At 39.9% G+C, this 18,342-nt stretch overlaps 2 protein-coding genes across 4 annotated transcripts in view; one reads left to right on the top strand and one right to left on the bottom strand.

Annotated features, from left to right (window-relative positions):
- The first annotated feature begins 33 nt into the window (after window positions 1-33).
- On the top strand, window positions 34-13,900 carry Adprm (ADP-ribose/CDP-alcohol diphosphatase, manganese-dependent). 2 transcript variants are annotated; one of them, XM_005399359.1, is made up of 5 exons: window positions 67-127; window positions 934-1,083; window positions 8,532-9,149; window positions 10,382-10,498; window positions 13,496-13,900. In XM_005399359.1, the coding sequence occupies exons 3-5, from the start codon at window positions 8,549-8,551 to the stop codon at window positions 13,801-13,803; spliced, it is 1,026 nt and encodes a 341-aa protein (XP_005399416.1). In that variant the 5' UTR covers window positions 67-127; window positions 934-1,083; window positions 8,532-8,548; the 3' UTR covers window positions 13,804-13,900. The 2 variants fall into 2 exon arrangements, with proteins under 2 accessions (XP_005399415.1, XP_005399416.1); XM_005399358.2 differs by lacking the exon at window positions 934-1,083 and having other exon boundaries at window positions 34-127.
- Window positions 13,901-16,678: 2,778 nt separating this feature from the next.
- Tmem220 (transmembrane protein 220) overlaps window positions 16,679-18,342 on the bottom strand; it is a gene marked incomplete at its 5' end in the record, with an annotated part of 15,243 nt that continues 13,579 nt past the window's right edge. For both annotated transcript variants that reach the window (XM_013522257.1, XM_013522258.1), the window contains 1 exon segment: window positions 16,679-18,116. In XM_013522257.1, coding sequence (XP_013377711.1) covers window positions 17,981-18,116 — 136 coding nt within the window.

The raw sequence follows: 18,342 nt of genomic DNA, 5'->3' as shown, positions 1-18,342 counted from the left end.
TCCTCTACTTCCGGTACCCTTCCGCTTCCTCCGGAAGTCGAAGGAAGCCGCTCTTTCCGCTCGTCTCGATGATGTTGTGATCTCCTAGCGAGTTGTCAAGGAAGGCTGGCGGAGGACCGGGCGAGAGGTACGTAGTGCCCCTCGGCTGGGGCTGGTCCGCGCGGGCTGAGGGTCCTGTCGGGGGAACGCGCGGGCAGCGGAAGCACTGAGGGGTCCAGGCTGCGCGCCGGGGCCGGGGCCCGGCGGTGCTGAGCGCCAAGGGGGGCAGGGGTGGGTGATCTGACCGCAGCCCTTGCCAGGCGCTTGGCGGGACGGGAGCACCTGCACCCGATCCGTCCGGTGACCCTCGTCCTGCCCTGTCTGTGGGTCGGCCAAGTAGACTTACAAGTCTCTGACCGCTTCGCATCCTCAAAAGCAGAAGTTGACTGATTATTCTTCAAACAACCCTTGATTTTTAAAAATGCTACGAATAATTTGAAAGGTTTGATTCCCTCTAAAAGGAGGTTATGTCTGAAGTGCCCAGCGCTTCTAGCTACGCGGGCCTATCGCGACCTGACTGTAAAGCGCAGCACCGTGCGGAGCATCTACTGCGTCCTGGCCTCCCGTTAACGTAGGGTGCTGCGGCCTTAAGTTTCCTAAAATGCTGAGGACCCTAACCTCTTTAGTTTCGTGGTTTGAAGTTTGTTTATGGCTTCCTCATCGGGGACTGTTTATGTTACTCGGATATAACTACATAATAATGAGGCTAAGAGTGTTTGTTTGTAGGTTTATTTTACATTCTCTGGGAAATTTCATCTCGAATTCATTCCATTTGCCTTCGTTTATGTCTTAGTATGTGCAGTCTTCTCTGCCCGCCGTTTGCAAAAATACAGCTTTGCCATCTGTCTTCTTTAATTACACTTTTCACTCTTATGTGGCTTTTTTTTTTTCAAGGGGCTTCAGAGCCAAAGAAACTATTGGTTCAGTGATTATTGGACTGGAGCATTATATATATATATATATATATATATATTTTTCCTTCTTCTTCTTTCTGTCTCTCCCTCTGATTTGTCCCAACGACCAAGTGTACCACTCTCTGACACAGTAAGTAATGCAGTTTAATATTATTTGTTTCTTGGTTCTGAAGTTGAGCTGGAGTTTTGTGAAATTTAGCTCAATTAAAAGACTCTCCCCTAGCCCGTTTTCTGGGGACTGGTCCCAGGGAATCACGTTAAGCTACATCTGAGGGCCGTTTTTAAGTTCCCCAGCGTGCCCTGTAACTTGAAATCCTCCTGACTCAGCCTCATGAGGGCAGGGGCTCTCACCTTAGAAAAATTCTTAAATGTTTACTCAGCACTTTATATTGTTAATCAAAACTAATTTTTCTGTCTTGAGGTTACCTAGGGGTAAGATTTTTCCCTCTTTTATTTCAATATATTTTTGTCCAGGGAGTTTTTCCTACAATTGACAAAATGACACAAAAGTACCTTGCTTATTCAGGAAAGGAGCATCCAGAGTTATTGTTTATCACTTTAATTGCTCATCGGAAGGTGAACTGATCAAGTACACATTCTATAAATTAAAATTGCGTTTGATGATGCTTTCAGCTGGACTACTAACTTTTCTTTGTCAAAGTGATTCTATTAATAGCTTTACCCGTATTTTATTTACCACAGCATTCTTATGGCATGTTGATATTAAGATACAGTATTAGATAAACTTCTAACATCTAACTGTAACTAAATATTGGGTGAATTGCTGATAACACCTCTGAGCTTGATTTCATGGACCCAGCTAAAAGGTACCTAGAAGTGTAACATCTACTGTAAATCTATTGCTTTTGTTACTACTGTGACCCAGCAAGAACAGCACATGAATTTGTTTTCATTTTAGGTACCTTCGTTGGGGGAAACAGGGCCTGGATAATACCATCTGATATTTGTTTTAATAGTTATAAGCCTGGGGGCTGGGGATTTAGCTCAGCGGCAAAAAGCGCCTGCCTGGCAAGCGCAAGGTCGTGAATTCGGTTCCCGGTACCGGAGAAAAACCAAAAAAAAAAAAAAAAAAAAAAAAAAAAAATAGTTATAAGCCTGATCAGATTTTGTGCTTGAGGTAATTTTTAAGACTGGTTTGGCTAGAATAGCCAAGCCCAAACTTGTAAACTTCCTAGCACTGTGACATGTTTCTTTCATAGTTTTCGATCTCAGCTTCTTGTGCCCAACTACAAACATTTCCTGTTTCAACTTTCTTGTTATTGCAGTATTCACACAGTTGGGTTTCAGGACATCTCTGCTGCTTTGTTCTTTCCATGGTCTCTGTATATAAAAGCTTAGTTTATCTCTTTCCTTCCTGAGACACTTTCAGTTAAGGGTTAGAGCTTCTATATAATAGATTCTCTTAACAAAATCTTTTTACTGACATGCTTGAGGCCTTTCTAGAAGGAACGTAAGCTTTGCCAGTCGTAGGTATTGTAGAGGTTTTACTGGTGTCATCTTGTAGCAAGTGTCCAGATAACCATCCCTGGGTATTTTTTATTATTTTTGAAACGACTTATACCTCAGGTGGTTTTCACAAAGTGTTGGGGCATGTCCCTGCACCATTTTGTAGCCATTTTGAGAAAATATTGTAAGGTTTTCTACATTATGCTGTTGCAGTAAGAAGTTTCAGTAGTTTCAGTTTTCCTGGGACTCATTAGAGATAAATTTTTGGAAATGTAATTTAAAAATCATTGTGTTAAGTGCATGTGGTGCTTTATGGTTGAGAGAGTCACAAAGTAGTTGCTTTGCATTGTAACTAGGCTGAATCACATAACAATCTAGTGAGGAGTAGTTTTGCTTTCGGGAAAACTGGGACTATACTTGGGTTCCAGGCCTTCAATTTCAAAACTTTCAGCAGCTCACCATGAAATGGGGAAGGAACCTTTGTGAGGGCAAGAGATAGGAGTTTTCAGATCTTAATCCATGGCTATTACCCACTAGAGATGAAGTAATTTTTTTTCCTATCCCCCCAACAATATATAGATTCATCCACTCCCCCTTCCCCCACCCCCCTACTCTTTAGTGCAGGGACCAGATGCCCTGTAACAGCAGGGGGTACCCTTGATGTGAATCCAAGGTGAGAATAGGTGCTAATCCGTATCCTAGATGGGGGGAAATCCCTTAAAACACAAAGAAGTTTCAGGAAAAATACCATACTCAAAACCAAATGGAAAATTACCAGACCCTGGTACACCTTAGCAGCACCTTTAAAGCTACTCTTCTTTTATTAACTGGCCAGTATGATCTCTATCAGAGTTGTGTCCTGTTCAGTTTATTTCTCTTCTCAAGCTGGGGTCCCTTTCCACTCTTTTTTCCTCAAAGCTTTTGACTGTAATTTTTTGCTGTTGCCTTCGTTTTAATTTCATGATCACTGAAGCAAGTTCTCACACATGTCCTATATCAATTATACCTTTATAAAAAAAAAAAAACTAAGACTTAATAATATTAATGGTGCATGTTAAATGGTGCAGGCAAAATTTTCTGAATAAAGTTCACTAAAAACTTGCCATTCTTTCTATTCAGAGGCAAAACATATCCTTGGGTCTTCTAATTCTTTCAGATTCTATTTTCTGTACACTTTGCAGCTTATTCTTTTTATTTTGCGTGGGAAATAGTCTATTGGAGAAGAAAAAGTAGGGGAAGTGAAATGAGAGAGGCAGGGAACACTGGGGTGTGCATGAAGTGTCAGTCAGGACTAAGAAGCAAGAGCTGGTAGGGGCTGCAGTTTTGATGTAGGAGAAATACAACTCCCAACCTGTTAAACATCAGATGTGCCAAGTTAGTGTCCCACAGCATTGAGGAATGAAGTCGAGAACCAAAGGAGGAAGTTAGCAGAGTTTTATTGGAAATGAGAGAAGAATAGTTCCTGAATTTACAGGAAGTGTCCTGAATGGGGTGACCACTGAGGCTCTTTGTCTTGGGTAATTTATACAGTGAAGTTGCAAAGTGGGTACAACATGGGTCAAACTACAGTCAACCTATAGGAGTATAAGTATAGCTGCTAGATAACATTGATCCAGTAGGGAAGTGAATCACATGGCAAGGCCACATGGAAGGAACAAAGGTACTTTTGGGAAGGGATGGATCTACATGCTTTAGTCACCCAGCTGAGCAACAGATGCCTATCTAGATATACCAGACTGGGTGGTGCTAACTGCAGTGTAATCTCAGGGTTAGGCCTGGCTGTTGCGTCTTTATCTTGAGGCCTTGCCTTCTTCACATGAGCGTCCAGCCACGGTTCTAATTCTAATTCTAATATCTTTATTTTTTGGCTGCTTCCTTGAGAGCCTGGTCCCTCTCTGGCTATATATTTACTTCTGTCTAACTTAGCTGGCTATAACAGTTTGAGGCCCAGAGAGGAATAGAGGCCCTGTCCTGAATCTGTGTTTTTTACAAGCTGGGTCTCCAGACTGGGGCTCGCTTGCTTTTTCACTTGACTCCTGGCTTAGAAAGTAGTGAGCCTTATGAAGACGGGACACTGAAGTAGTTACTTGACATGAGGTCTCCATTTTCTTGAAAAGAGGGTAAGGTTTAAGTCTTTGAGTAGTTTCATCTCTTCCTTTAGCTGCTGAAGATTTATGAATTTATCCTCTATTGCTTTATGAAATTTTTCAAATGTGTCTTCAAGTAAATGAAGTCCCAGTTTTTTTATCAGCTGATTCTGAAGTTTCATCCATGAGTTTTTTGTTGAATCAAATGAAGTTCCTCTAATATGTTTTCAGGTAAATCTTTACATTTTAAGAAGAGAAACTTTTGTGATTGCAGCTGTGTGGTTGCGGGCTCATCCTTCATTTGTCTTCCAGATCTGTCCAACAGCACGGTCTCAGCAGTACATGAATGCCTGTGGAGAAGCGTTCTTTGCTTTTCACCATTGAACCATCAACACTGAGTGACGCTTGGTTGTGGAGCATGTTGTTTCCATAACAGTTTATAAATCCTTTGGACTCCAGCTTATACAAATTCATGGTCCTTTTTGGCACAGAATTTTAAATCACACCCCACGGTGGCTCTGTCCCAGAGTGGCTCCTCTTACCGTACAATGTGCATTTCGAATATTTTACTCTGGATTTCTTTCTTTACTGACTCCACATCAAAATTGCTATCATTATTAGTTGACTCATAACTAGCTTCAACAGTTGTTATGTTGTGCACTTACTCTGTCTTTTATGTATTGGGTAGAGGAAAGCACTATTTTGAAAAAGTTCCGTGCCATGAGAATGCCTACTGGCTCTGTTTCCCCGCTGCAAGTCACATTGAGTTTTTTGATTGCTCCACCAGGACCAATCTTTCTGAGCTCCCTGGCATCTCCCTGAACCATAAAATAAAACCTAATTAGCAAGGAGGGTCATTTCCTTGCCCATGTGGTGCCCCTTCTCTCCATCTCCCTGCTTCACTTCTGATCCTGTCTCTTCAAAATAAAAATTTCTTTTGCTTAATAAAATCGTGTGTCACCTCTCTATCCTTGACCTTACTTTTAACAGCTGTAAGTAGTTCATGCTGTGGTCTCTTTTTTGCCCTAGAATGATTATCGTTTTGAAGTGTGGGCCCCTTGATATTGTGCTCCACATTGTGTAGCTTTCTTTAAAAAGTTGCCAAATTCTGCAATAGCCTTTGAGTTTCCCTAAGCTGACTTGCTCCAGTGGCAGGTGTATTTGACAGGATTTTGTTATTAAATGGTAGAAAACCACCTGGATTTGTGTTTCAGCTCTAAGGGGATTTTATTTTCTGAAATAACTAAATGCTAAGGGTAGTTCTGGTGGGGGCAGGTGGGTACGGTTTTCAACAACTATTTCCAGGAATCTGTCATTCAGGTTTGTTTTGTTTTATGTTGGATTGCTTCTCAGTTCACTTTTCCCCAGAAATTCAAGTTTTAGTTACCAACAAAAGTAGTACTTTGGGGTTTTATGCTTGGCTATAATCTTCTCCCTGACTGGTGAGAAGGAAACTGGGCTTTTATTTTTTTTTTTTTATTTTTTTTTTTTTTGGTTTTTCTCCGGTACCGGGAACCGAACTCACGACCTTGCGCTTGCTAGGCAGGCGCTTTGCCGCTGAGCTAAATCCCCAGCCCCAGAAACTGGGCTTTTAGAGGCCAAACCTAGATCATAAGTTTGTCACTGTCTTTCCTCAGCCTTTTCATTTCCTCAGAAATCAAATGATGAAAAGTGACAGTAGGGAACTGGGTAGATGCCTAAAGGAAAGTTGGAGTGCTGTTACCAAAGGTAGGAAATGTTTGCTGGATAGGCAAAAATAACAGCTGTTAATAACAGCTGATTTTTGATAGAAGATTAAATTGTGGGGACTAAATCCTCTCTAAGAGATCCACAGCACACTTACCACCTTTAGGGTTCTGAGTTTAAATATGTTTTAAAAATGCTTATTTGGCAGGGAATAAGAACATCCCTAGAAATGGTTTTCCTTAAGGCTTTGGTAATAATATTCATGTCCCTATTAATCTGTACTTGAATGTACAGGTGTTTGAAACTGACTAGAGGTTTTTAATTGACACGTATTTTTTTTAAGGGCTCACAGTTTGTAAACGTTTCAGTCCATAGTTGGCTGACTCAAAGGCAGAGTGGCAAGACAGGGACATTCGAGAGGAGAAACAGTTCATGGCAAAACAGAGCAGACAAGATAGCAAGCAGCAAGTGAGTGACAAGCTCCATGTGTTTGTTTTAATTGTATCTGAGTTCTCCACTTTTCAAACCAGTTTTATTTATAGAAACAAATGAAGATATCACCTCATCATACATATCTATTGACATGATACCTACTGAGGCTTTCAGATGAACACTACAGGAAGAAATGAACAAATTTTAAAAATAGCGTGGGGATAGCCACTTTTCAAAATTTCCTTTTTCTGGTGCAATTTCACCTTTATTGGGGCTAGTTACACCCAAATTAGGTAAGAACAGAAAGCTAAAATTAGTGTGGACTAGATAAAGAGTTTATCATTAGTGACATAATTTTTAGACTAAAGAGAACTTCCTTAGTTCTCAAATTCACTTGAAGTCTGATCCCTATTCTGATTGTTGAGTTGCATCCTCCACCTCTGTTAGGAGTCTCTTACAACTGGTATTTCACATATCTATAGAGGATTAGATAGAAACTCTGTACATGTAATGGGTAAATGGTTGGACTCCAGGATCTAAATGAATTTCAAATTTTAGAAAGTCAAATGAACTTTTACAAACAAGTGGATCTGAATAAGCTCAATGTCTTGGTTACTTTTCTTTTGTTGCTGAGACAAAATACCTGACACCCAAAATTAAGGAAGAAAAGGTTTATTTAGCTCACAGTTTGTGGAGGTTTCAGTCCATAATCAGCTGGCTCCAAGGCAGGATGGCACATGGCAGAGGGCAACAGTTCATGGGGGCGGAAAACAGCAAAAGCAACAAGAGCAAAAGGGAGGAGCAGCAACAGCAAGCAGCCTCTTTCCGTCTTACATGCAAACTACCCACTCCAGGTCAGGTGTAGCACTTACATCCATAATTCCAACATTGGACTATGAATCAATCATAAACTCTAAAAGCCTGCCTCATGACTGCATGTGGCTTTGGGGGGACACCCAGACACAATCATATAATCATATAATCACATAACATTCAGGCACCATCACCACGATTTATTACTGTAGTCTTTATAGCAAAAAACCTGTTGATAATTTAGGGCCTTGGACTTTGATTTTTGTCTTAATACTTAGTTCTTGTTCCTTTAGCAATTATAAGTTTAGATGGTAAAGGGTAGAGATCATGTATAAGATGAAAAGATTTCATGGTTTCTGGTTTGGTTGTGGGGCAAAGAAGGTTAATATTAAGATTAAAAAAAAATTGGTTCAAATTAGACTCTTAACTATTAAAGAACCAGCAGCCACTATTTATGGAAATGGCAGTACATTTGTATCATAGTTTTTGTGCTGGGTTTTTTTGCTGTTTAAAATTATTCTCCTGTTTTCATATCTTTACTGTCTCTTCCAATTACTTCAGATATAAAATGCAAGAATCTTATTTCAGGTGTTCCTACTCATCAGAGAGGAAAGGCCTAGACTGATAATAAGAATCTTATGTATAAAGTACCATGAATGGATGAATGTAATATACACCATCCCTCAGACCTTGAAGTTTTAATGGACTTATCTGATGTTTGTAGGAAAGGATATATGTTATATTTTTTAAATGAATGTGTAGTTTTGAACGTCAGAAATTATCCCAAATTTGAATATGGCTTTACTAGAATTAAAATGCCTGTTCACTCATAGGTTAATACCCTTGTAAATTGTTACTATTCTGAAGCATAGAGTTTATCATCTATTTTACAGTTGGAGAAAACTGGACTGTTTCAGAGCCTTAGTATTTAGACCCAAGCCTGTCAAATGAGTTCTACAGCCCATGCATTGTTTTCTATCCAACTGTCTAGGAAATTAATTACTAAGTTTAATATTCCTTTTGCTATTTTCTTGCCCAATTAGAAAATTAAGGTATTTTTCACTTTGTTTTCTTTTTCACTTTCTTTACTCAGAAACCTCTTCAGAGGTGATGGCTGAAAAGCCCGATCCCGGGACCCTGAGAGACAGATCAGAATGGCTGTTCTCCTTTGGAGTCATAGCGGATATTCAGTATGCTGACTTAGAGGATGGGTACAATTTCCAAGGAAGCAGGCGGAGGTACTACAGACAAAGTCTTCTTCACCTCACGGGTGCTATTGAAGAGTGGAATAAAGAAAGCAGCATGCCCTGCTGTGTGCTCCAACTCGGGGACATCATCGATGGGTATAATGCGCGGTATAAGACATCAGAAAAGTCTCTGGATCTTGTCATGAACACATTTCAGATGCTTAAAGTCCCAGTTCATCATACGTGGGGAAACCATGAATTTTATAACTTCAGTAGAGACTATTTAACAAACTCTAAGCTTAACACAAAGTTTCTAGAAGACCGGATTGTACATCACCCCGAGACTGTGCCTTCGGAGAGTTACTATGCTTATCATTTTGTACCATTCCCTAAATTCCGGTTCATTTTACTTGATGCTTATGACTTGAGTGTCTTGGGTATAGAACAGTCTTCTCCAAAATACCAGCAGTGTATGAAGATACTGAGGGAGCACAATCCAAATACAGAATTGAATAGTCCTCAAGGTGAATTATTCCTTTGAACCGAGAATCTAATTCATTGTCTTTAAATTCTTCTGCTGCCTTTTATTCAGCAGGAAAATGGATGATTAAGGTAAAAGTATTTGTCACTGTTGTTCAGGGTCAGGATTTCACACAAGCCTGATGTTTTGGTTTAGCTGTAATTGATGTAGGTTTCATTCTGGGCCAATCACTATATAATATCACTTTTTTCCTTGTGAATGGAATGGAGAGAACCAAAGCAGTTGGCAGGCAGCACATTTAATAAATGTATGAACTTTCTATCGTGATAAAATACCTGGAATAACTTACGAGGAGGAAAGGGTTATTTTGGCTCATGAGTTGAGAGGTTTCAGTTGAGAGGTTTCATCTTCATTTGGTCCTGTTGCCTTTGTATCTGTGCTGAGGCAGCACATGATGGCAGGAAGTGCCTGGTAGAGCAACTCCTTGCCTTATGGTGGCAGGGAAAGAGTGGTTGGGGCCTAGGGTCCAAGTATCCCATTCAAGGTCACACCCCTAGTGACCTAACTTATTCCCACCGGGCTCCACCTCTAGAAGAGTCTGCTACCTCCTAGTACCACTGTGAGCTAGGGACTAAGCCTTTAATACAGGGGCCTTTGGGAGACATTAAGACCCAGTCTATAGCAATACAAAACGGAAACATGTTATTTTTGCAAAGGTAAGTGCTGCCTGGAAAACAGAGTGTAATGTTACAGAAAAAGATGAGGGATGCTGCTTTAGATTTTGTGATTAAGGAAAGACTCTCCAAGAAGGAAATCATTGAAGCTGAAGCCAGTATCTAGATGAAGGAGTCAGCCTTAGTGAGAATGAGGGGTAGGAGGTTAGCAGACAAGAGGGAAGAACAAATGCAAAGATACTAAGTGGAATAAGACTTGGGCATTACTGAACAACACAGAAAAGGGCCAGTGAGGTACAAGGTGATGCTGAAGAGTGAACAGGAGCTGGAATATCTCATGGGGCTCAGGAGATGTAGCAAGGAATTTGTATTTTCTTTTGAGTGTAATGGAAAGCCAATAAAGTAAACAAAACAGTGCCAAGACTCGAGGTAAGACATGATGTAATTTATTTATGTATTATTTAAAATTCTTATGATTTTCTGTCTAAAGTTTATTGCTGTTAATCAAATTTCCTAAAGAAAAGAACAGGTGTCCTCATTTGAATACCCAGATGAGGGAAAGAATGGCGTTTGATGGGTGTGACTTATTGAATTCATTCAGGACTGTGTGAGCCCCAGTTTGTCCAGTTCAATGGAGGATTCAGCCAAGAGCAGCTGAACTGGTTGAATGATGTTCTTACATTCTCTGACACAAACCAAGAAAAAGTGGTGATTGTGAGTAAGTATATAAATTGTTTATCTGATTACAGTAGCACTTTAGAGATTGGGAAGTGTTAGCTTTTAAAGAATACTAATATATGTTTTGGTGTCCTCTTTCTAGAAAATGGATGCTTGCTCTAAAAATTTTTTATTGAAACATAACCTGAATTGAAGGTTAATATTTAAGAATGAGTTAGGAGAGAGGCAGGCATTGTGATGCATGCTTGTAATCCTAGCACTTGGGAGGCTGAGGCAGGAGAATTGGTGCAAGTTTGGGCCCAGCCTGGGCTATATAGTGAGTTCAAGTCCAGCCTGAATACATAGGGAGACCCTGTCTCAAAAAAAAAAAAAAGATGAATTAGAGAATAATAAGACAACAAAAACCATCTTGCCATATATTTGAGCCTATGAGTTGCAGTTGTAGGTCTCAAAGTAGAATTTCCCCAAATGGGATTGATATATATAATAATTTTTAAATGAGAAATTCAGTACAGGCCCCCTTCCAAATCTCAGTCTTCAAAATCCTGTCCGTCAGTGCAGTGGCCATCAAACAGGCCACTGCTGCCCAGGTGCAGCACAGCTGATAGGGGGTGAGCCTGACAGACTTCGATGACAGCGAGCACTTTCCCTGTCTGTGTCAACCACATGATCCCAAGAAAATTAGACTTCTCTTATTTCCCTTTAGAGTCATTGTTGACAGATGCTGCTGTCTGGGATTCTGGGAATCTGCAAGTACTTAACACACACATGTGTGTATGAGCCTACACATGAAGAACTGAATTTGGAGTAGCGCTGGTAGATTTGGTTTGGGGCTGACATTACAGCCCTTGTTTTAAAATCATCATGACTTAAATAGACGAGAAGACTGGACTGAGAGCCAGAGGATGGTGCACCTTTCTGGCTCTCATTTACTAGATGAACTACGGGGCCTGGAAAAATACTGAACATACAAACTGCAGTTTTCTCAGGCTTGCATCAAAATTATGACTGAAAACCCTCTGAAAATAAACAGTAGACAATTTGTGTAGTTGATACTGTAGAATTGTATTTCTATCCATGAATGTAGTTTTTACATATTAATCTTCCACTGTAAAAACAGTAGATGGAGGAGAGTCTGTGCTGCCATTTGACTGCCAAGTGTCCAGACTTGGCAAAGGTAAGGTCCCTCAGGTTGTTGGTGTGTCATGAGACCATTTGACCCTACCATAAGTGGCCTCAGAAACTGGAGTGCTTCCTGGCTTGTGTTTGCTTTTTGGTTTGCCATTGTCAGATTGAGAGTATTTGACCTAAAAGCAGCCTAGAGATCATGTAGACAAACCTTTCAATTTTTGAAGGTAAAGAAATTGAAACCTGAAGAGATTGAACTACATAGCTAAAGTCCTACAGTTGCTGACAGAACTGAGACTGGTGTCCGTGTTTTATATCCTAAGCCCCTTCCCCTCTACCCTGCCTTCTTCACATCTGTTTTTATTCTTGTTTTTTTTTGAGACAGCATCTTGCTATGTAGTTCAGGCCGGTCCCTGTCTCTGTCCTCGCACCTCAGCCTCCTGAGAGCTGGGATTATAGGTGTGAGGGATACTCCCAGGCTCTCATCACTTTTCCGTTAGCATTATACCTGTCTGCTTCAGCAGTCTTAACATTTCTTCATCATTTGCTGAAAGTTTAGAAACTGGATAAGCAAACCTTTACCAGTCAAGTGCCACAGTCTTCCTTTAGTGAAGTTTAAAAGTTAAAAGTTTGATTTTTGTCTACTCAGAAGTCATGTTGAGTTTGAGCTTTTGAGTTTTGCCATGCAGTTTGCAGTTGGAAGGGCAGAAGAGCCAGTAGTTGAGGTGAGGAACACTGCAACAAGGAGTTGTCAGACATACTAAGCCTCATGTGCCTGTTAGATTTAAAGATGTGGAAATCACGGAGAGATCGCCAAGCATTAAGTGTAGATAGAGGAGTCCAAGAACCAAGCTTCTGGTACTCCTGACAGGATGTTGAGGAACTTAGGAGAAACCAGGAGAGGAGATCAAAGATTAGTGGGCATGGGGATTGGAGAAAGACTAGCAGCATCCTAGAAGCCCAGTCCTTCAGGAGAAGGGGGCAACTAATTGTGTAATTTGATACACGGGTCAGTGTGGCTTCTGTACAATTTGTTGAACTGTTAGCTGTTATCACAGGCAGTGTGTGTGTGTATGTATGCAAGAGGGGGGCATAGGTACGTGGATTCCTTTCCCGCTTTAGGAGCCTGTTAATTCCTTCCATCATTTTGACTTATAACATGTTTTTTTAAGAGCATATTTAAATTTCAGAATAAAAATGAATAGTAAGAAAAAAAGTGATTTACTGGGAAGAAGCAGAGATCAGTGAGCTGTGTTTCCTGGATATCAGAATGAAACGGGCTCATTGTATGCCTGGACTGTCAGATGTGTTGGCTTCAAACTCTCCATCATCTACTTGTGCATGTTTTCTATAGGGTGCAATATAAACCTTACCTGTTTGAATGAGTTTTCTCATCTGTAAATTGGATATGGCTACCTTGATCACATGGGGCTATTCATTAATCAGTTCTATAGCATTGTTTATATAAAGGACGTATAATCCATGGCCAGCCCCTAAGCTGTTCTCTTATTTAGTGTTACATCTACCTGTATATATATCTAAGGAAATCAATGAGACTGGGTTCTAGTATGGCATCTGCCTGATTTCTAGCAGACTTTACAAACTCCCCCATACAGGATGCCCTTGATCTTCTGTGTTTGTACAACTTGAGACTTCTGTGGGCCTCAGAGATCTCAGGCAGAGTCCTCTGTCCTCTCCCACCTCAGTGGTGATATTATCACCTTCCTTTCTACGCACCAGAGATGCGACTGTCAATTATCTACTTCTTTATATATGAGTCCTCTGTGGTCTCAATTTGAACGATAAAATAGTAAATATGCAATTTTCCTTAGTACTAGCTTTTAGCCATTTATCTTGATGGAAAAGGTATTTCTTAATTGGCTCATAACTTCTTTTCTTTAACTAACAGGCCATATCCCCATTTACCCAGAGGCCTCTGACACTGTGTGCCTGGCCTGGAACTATAGAGATGCCCTGGAAGTCATTTGGTCGCACAAATGTGTCGTGTGTTTCATTGCTGGTCACACACATGACGGTGGCTACTCTGAAGATCCTTTTGGTGTGCACCACGTGGACCTAGAAGGAGTTATTGAAACAGCTCCGGACAGCCAAGCTTTTGGCACAATTCATGTCTACTCTGACAAAATGCTGTTGAAAGGGAGAGGCAGAGTTCCGGACAGAATTATGAATTATAAGAAGGAACTCCTTGTAGTCTGATTTACCTTGTTTTCCTTTATAGAAAGAGAATGACTTTGCTTTGTGCTTGTCCCAACCACAGAAGAATGAAAACAAAAAATAAATATTCTGAACTTCATTGTTTTGTATTCTTCTTGCATAACCAAATGTGTTTATGGCTTCAGAGTAAGTTGATAAAATATTCAGAAATTGCACTTCTGGATGATACACTCATTCCTGAAAGTTAGAAAAAATGAGAGGAGACTGCAGTGGGAGAATCTAGTCCCAATAGGGGATGTTAGTTGTCTTTACCTAAAAAAATTTTGGATTTGGTTTATACTAGAGAATGTATTCATGTTAGCTGTCTAACTTAAAATACATAATAAAAAATAAAGCTCTGGTTAGCTTTTTCTGTTTGTTTTGTGGTATAAATGAGCTTTGGACATGTTTTGCTCCGAATACCTACACTTGGACTTTATGGGCTTACATTGCCATTTTGTGAATGAAAACTTTGACCTATTGGTTACTTGAAAAGTGAACGTCTGGGGCCTGCATCTTTCTAAGAATATCCTTCAGAGAAGTCACGTGGTCCTCTTGTGATCCTAACCAATGGAGGGCTGCCAGTGTGCCTGTGTGCCTGCTACCATGGTCTGTTGGGACCACCACCAGGGCACGATGAGACAACAGTAGATAATTTACCCTTGACTCTTCATAGACAAATGGTGATGTTTAACTCAGTTGCCACGTATGCCAAAGCTTATTTGCAGAAAGACCTGACAGCAAATAGGGAAAGAAAGTTTGATTCAGGGCCTAAAACTAAAACAGTAGTCAACACAAGTGTGCCTACTGACTACCTAGGTACTATAGGGATATAAAGGTATATTTGTGTTCTCTGGCTACTGTAACAAATTCCCACACACTTGATTATTTTCATTATGTGTCCATTATAGTTCTGGAGGCCAGAAGGGTGGACTCACTTTCACCAGGCTGAAACCAAGGTGTTGGCACAGCCATGGTCCCTTAGGAAGTTCCAGGTGAAATCTCTCCTTGTCTTTTCCAGCCTCTTGAGCTGTACTCATGTTCCTTGACTCCCGGGCCTCCTTCCTCTTACCTTTTCAGTCAACAGTAGAAGTAGCAACTTTAAATCTCTCTGCTTGGTTTCACATCACCTTTCCTTAGGCACAGTTACACCTCCCTGTCTCACTAAGTACACTTGTGATTATTAAGGCCCACCTGGATAACCCAGGCAATTTCTCCTCTAGATCCTTAATCACATCTGCAGGGTCCATTTTGTAATATGAGGCAACATAGCTTTGAGGGATTAGGACCTACGTATCTATGAGGCCCACATGCAGCTGGGCACAGAGATGAATTATTAATGAGTTCCTGTAATCACAGATCTTACTGTCAATGAAAGAGATAACAGATGTGTGAAATTGGCTGTCATTTGAAAAGACTTGGAATGTGGAGGTTTAAATTATTTGAAGGGATTAGAGATGGTTTGAGAAAGGAAGACAAATGGTTTAAGAAAGTGGGGAAGAACATTTCAAGTAGAAAAGAAGCAGAGGCATCAAAGGATCTGCAGAATTTAGGAGCAGCAAGGAATGCTATGAGGATTCAACCCAAAGCTATTTGGGGTATAGTGAAAAAGCATAAGCATATAGACAAGTGCTGTGCTGTGGAGGGCCTTGAATGGTGAGCTAAAAGAATTTCACTTAATGCGGAGCTCTCTGGTTCCTGAGCTGAGGAATTTATGACTAGAGGTATGTGTCAGTCCAAGCAGTAGACAGTGAGGGGCTGAAGTAGATGAGGAATAATGGGAACAAAAACAGCTGTGGATGGGGGAGACACATTAAGAATTGAAATATTAAGTTTACTGTTAATTCAATACAGAAATAGAGTCTAAGATGATTTAAAACGTTTTTCTTACTAAAAACTCTTAAAATGGAGTACTGTACTAAAAATATCTTTTATATGCTTAACTCTGGAGATGCAAAAGTACTATGTATATTCACAGAATGTATAGTCTCATAGGGGAAATGCAAATACTATGAAAGTATAACTTGAACATTGCTGTCATTTCAGCACAGAATTAAGGACGACTTGGAGAATGGGTAGGGCTTACAGAATTTGCCAGTGAGTTCCTTTCTTTGTGTATGACTTTAATAGCTAATTCTAAGGAGGTATAAAACCCATAGGTAACATGAGCTAGATGGAAGCTAGGAAACTCAAATCCTTTACATGTATTTTACTGACTCAAATTATACTGCTTTAATAGCAACAAGAATGTCTTTCCTTAATAGAGCTATTTGACTCCAGTGGCCGCTGTGTCCAAAACAAAAAACATGCCTACCTCCTTAACAAATATTTATAGAATATTTATCATTGTATTAAATGGTATAAAAAAACTGTCAAAGTCATTCTCACTCTCTTGACATGTTGTAGGTACTTTCTTTTTCCCTAATACTGAGGATTGAACTCAGGACCTTTACACCAAGCTATAGCCCCAGACTTTTTTTTTTTTTTTTTTTTTTTTTTTTTTTTTTTTTGGTTTTTCTCCGGTACCGGGAACCGAACTCACGACCTTGCGCTTGCCAGGCAGGCGCTTTGCCGCTGAGCTAAATCCCCAGCCCCCGCCCCAGACTTTTAAAAATTATTTACTTTAAGAACGGGTCTTGCTAAGTGACAAACTTGGCCCAAAATTTCTGTCCTCTTGCCTCAGCCTCCCTGAGTGCTAGGATCCTGGCTTACTAATTCTTTTTAACTATTTCCTAAACCTTATGAAAACAGTATCTGCGTACAGAGTTCAAGGCTAGCATATGTAAAAAATTTGCAGTGCAGACATCTCACGGAAAAGCAGTGTGAATCACATAAATAACATTCAAGCAGTTATTTTTAAAAACTAGAAAGAGATGAATTAGTTTTAATAGTATTTTATTCAATATATATTAAGATATCTTTTCAACATGAGATCATTATAAAAATAGTTTACATTCCATCTGTGCAATTTCTTTAAATTCTGATGTGCGTTTTATACTTAATGGCCCACTTGTTTGAACCTTAAATCATCGTTGCGAAGACTTGATTGCATGTTGATATCAAAAGTTGCAGCTGAAAAAGTAGATTCATGTGCCCAAGTTGTTCCAGGCACACTTAAATATTTTCTAATAATTGAATATCGTTTTAAAAATGAAAATGGAGAACATTGAAAATTTATTTTCTCAATCACCCTAGCCACGTTTGAAGTGCTCAAAAACAGTGTGCAGCTATTGGCTCTTATATGGGAGAGCACAGCTTTAAAAACTGCTCTCCTCCCTAGGGTCACTTTAGACATTCATTTAAAATAAAGTGGACCTTTTGGCCTTATTTCTCAGAATAATGAGAAGTTAATCATGAGTAATTAATATTTTCTCTTTCCTTCTTGATTGGTTCCAAATTCCTTTCTCCACCCAACTTCCTTTTTTTCCAAGACACAGTGGTTGATTTGGTTTAAGGTTGATTTGGTTAAGTTTCACTTCTGCCACTGAACTGCTTCTGTATCATGAGATTAGTCTAGGGCAATAGGCCTCTCTGGAACCTACTTGTAGTTCAGTGCTCCTCAGTTTTAATCATGTGCAGCCTTTGTAATTTGCAGGTACTTTATATTTTCAGAGTACTTTCATTTCTACTTTGATGGTAGCAACTGAGTAAGTAAGTAGCAGATCTGGTATTCCATTTTATAGATAAGAAAATAACTCCCAGAAGGTTTATACAGTATATTTGCCCAAGTCACATAGAGAATGAATTTATTTTTATGCTTTATTTATCTTGAGGCCTTGCTGTGTTGCCCAGGTTGGCCGCAAACCCCGGGGCTCAAGTGGTCCTCCTGCCTCAGCCTTCTGAGTAGCTAATGACTATCAGGGATGTGCCATTGTGCCTGGAAAAAGTCAGATTTCTTAACTTTCACTCTTGTGCCTTTTGACTACATTGTAGCACAGTACCCTTTAGGGAAGGCAGCCAGAGAGCATCAGACTTCATTCTTACATGTCCTGTCCGGTCTTACAGTGTATTATAGGTAGTCTTAAAAAGTTCTCAAGACCTTTTACAAATTTCTTGTTTTTAGATCATCTCTTGTATCAGCTCATACTACCTGAAATAAACTGGGAAACTGTTCTGTTACACCAAGGTTTATGAGAAATTGAACACTGTCATTTTTAGAACACACCATTCTTGGGTCCATTTAAATAACTGATTTGCAGTGTGTTGGCCAGGAAGACCGCATCTCTTTGTTTATGTATATGTAGACCCATGAAATAAATGGGAAAAGAGCTATTACAGTGGCAAGAAGCAGCTGAATTCTTCCACCAACTGGATTCCTATAAAGACATACAAAAATTATTGAGTAAAAACTTAATAAAAATTATGGATTGCTTGGGGAACCAAGGATAAAGATTGAATTGGCAAACATAATTACACTTTAATATATTTTTTCTCAATTCTTTAAAAAATTAATTTAGGGGCTGGGGATTTAGCTCAGCGGCAAAAGCGCCTGCCTGGCAAGCGCAAGGTCCTGAGTTCGGTTCCCCGTACCGGAGAAAAACC

Source organism: Chinchilla lanigera, unplaced genomic scaffold, assembly GCF_000276665.1.
Source record: "Chinchilla lanigera isolate Chin_1 unplaced genomic scaffold, ChiLan1.0 scaffold00066, whole genome shotgun sequence".
Lineage (NCBI taxonomy): Eukaryota > Metazoa > Chordata > Mammalia > Rodentia > Chinchillidae > Chinchilla > Chinchilla lanigera.
This window is presented reverse-complemented; position numbering and strand designations above follow the sequence as displayed.

What these genes read in the sequence shown, in the direction of transcription:
- Adprm (XM_005399358.2), top strand. Translation starts at nt 8,549, where the DNA reads ATGGCTGAAAAGCCCGATCCCGGGACCCTGAGAGACAGATCAGAATGG. An exon ending in AGAATTGAATAGTCCTCAAG is followed by an intron (nt 9,150 to 10,381) that starts GTGAATTATTCC and finishes GAATTCATTCAG; the next exon opens with GACTGTGTGAGCCCCAGTTT. An exon ending in AGAAAAAGTGGTGATTGTGA is followed by an intron (nt 10,499 to 13,495) that starts GTAAGTATATAA and finishes TTTAACTAACAG; the next exon opens with GCCATATCCCCATTTACCCA.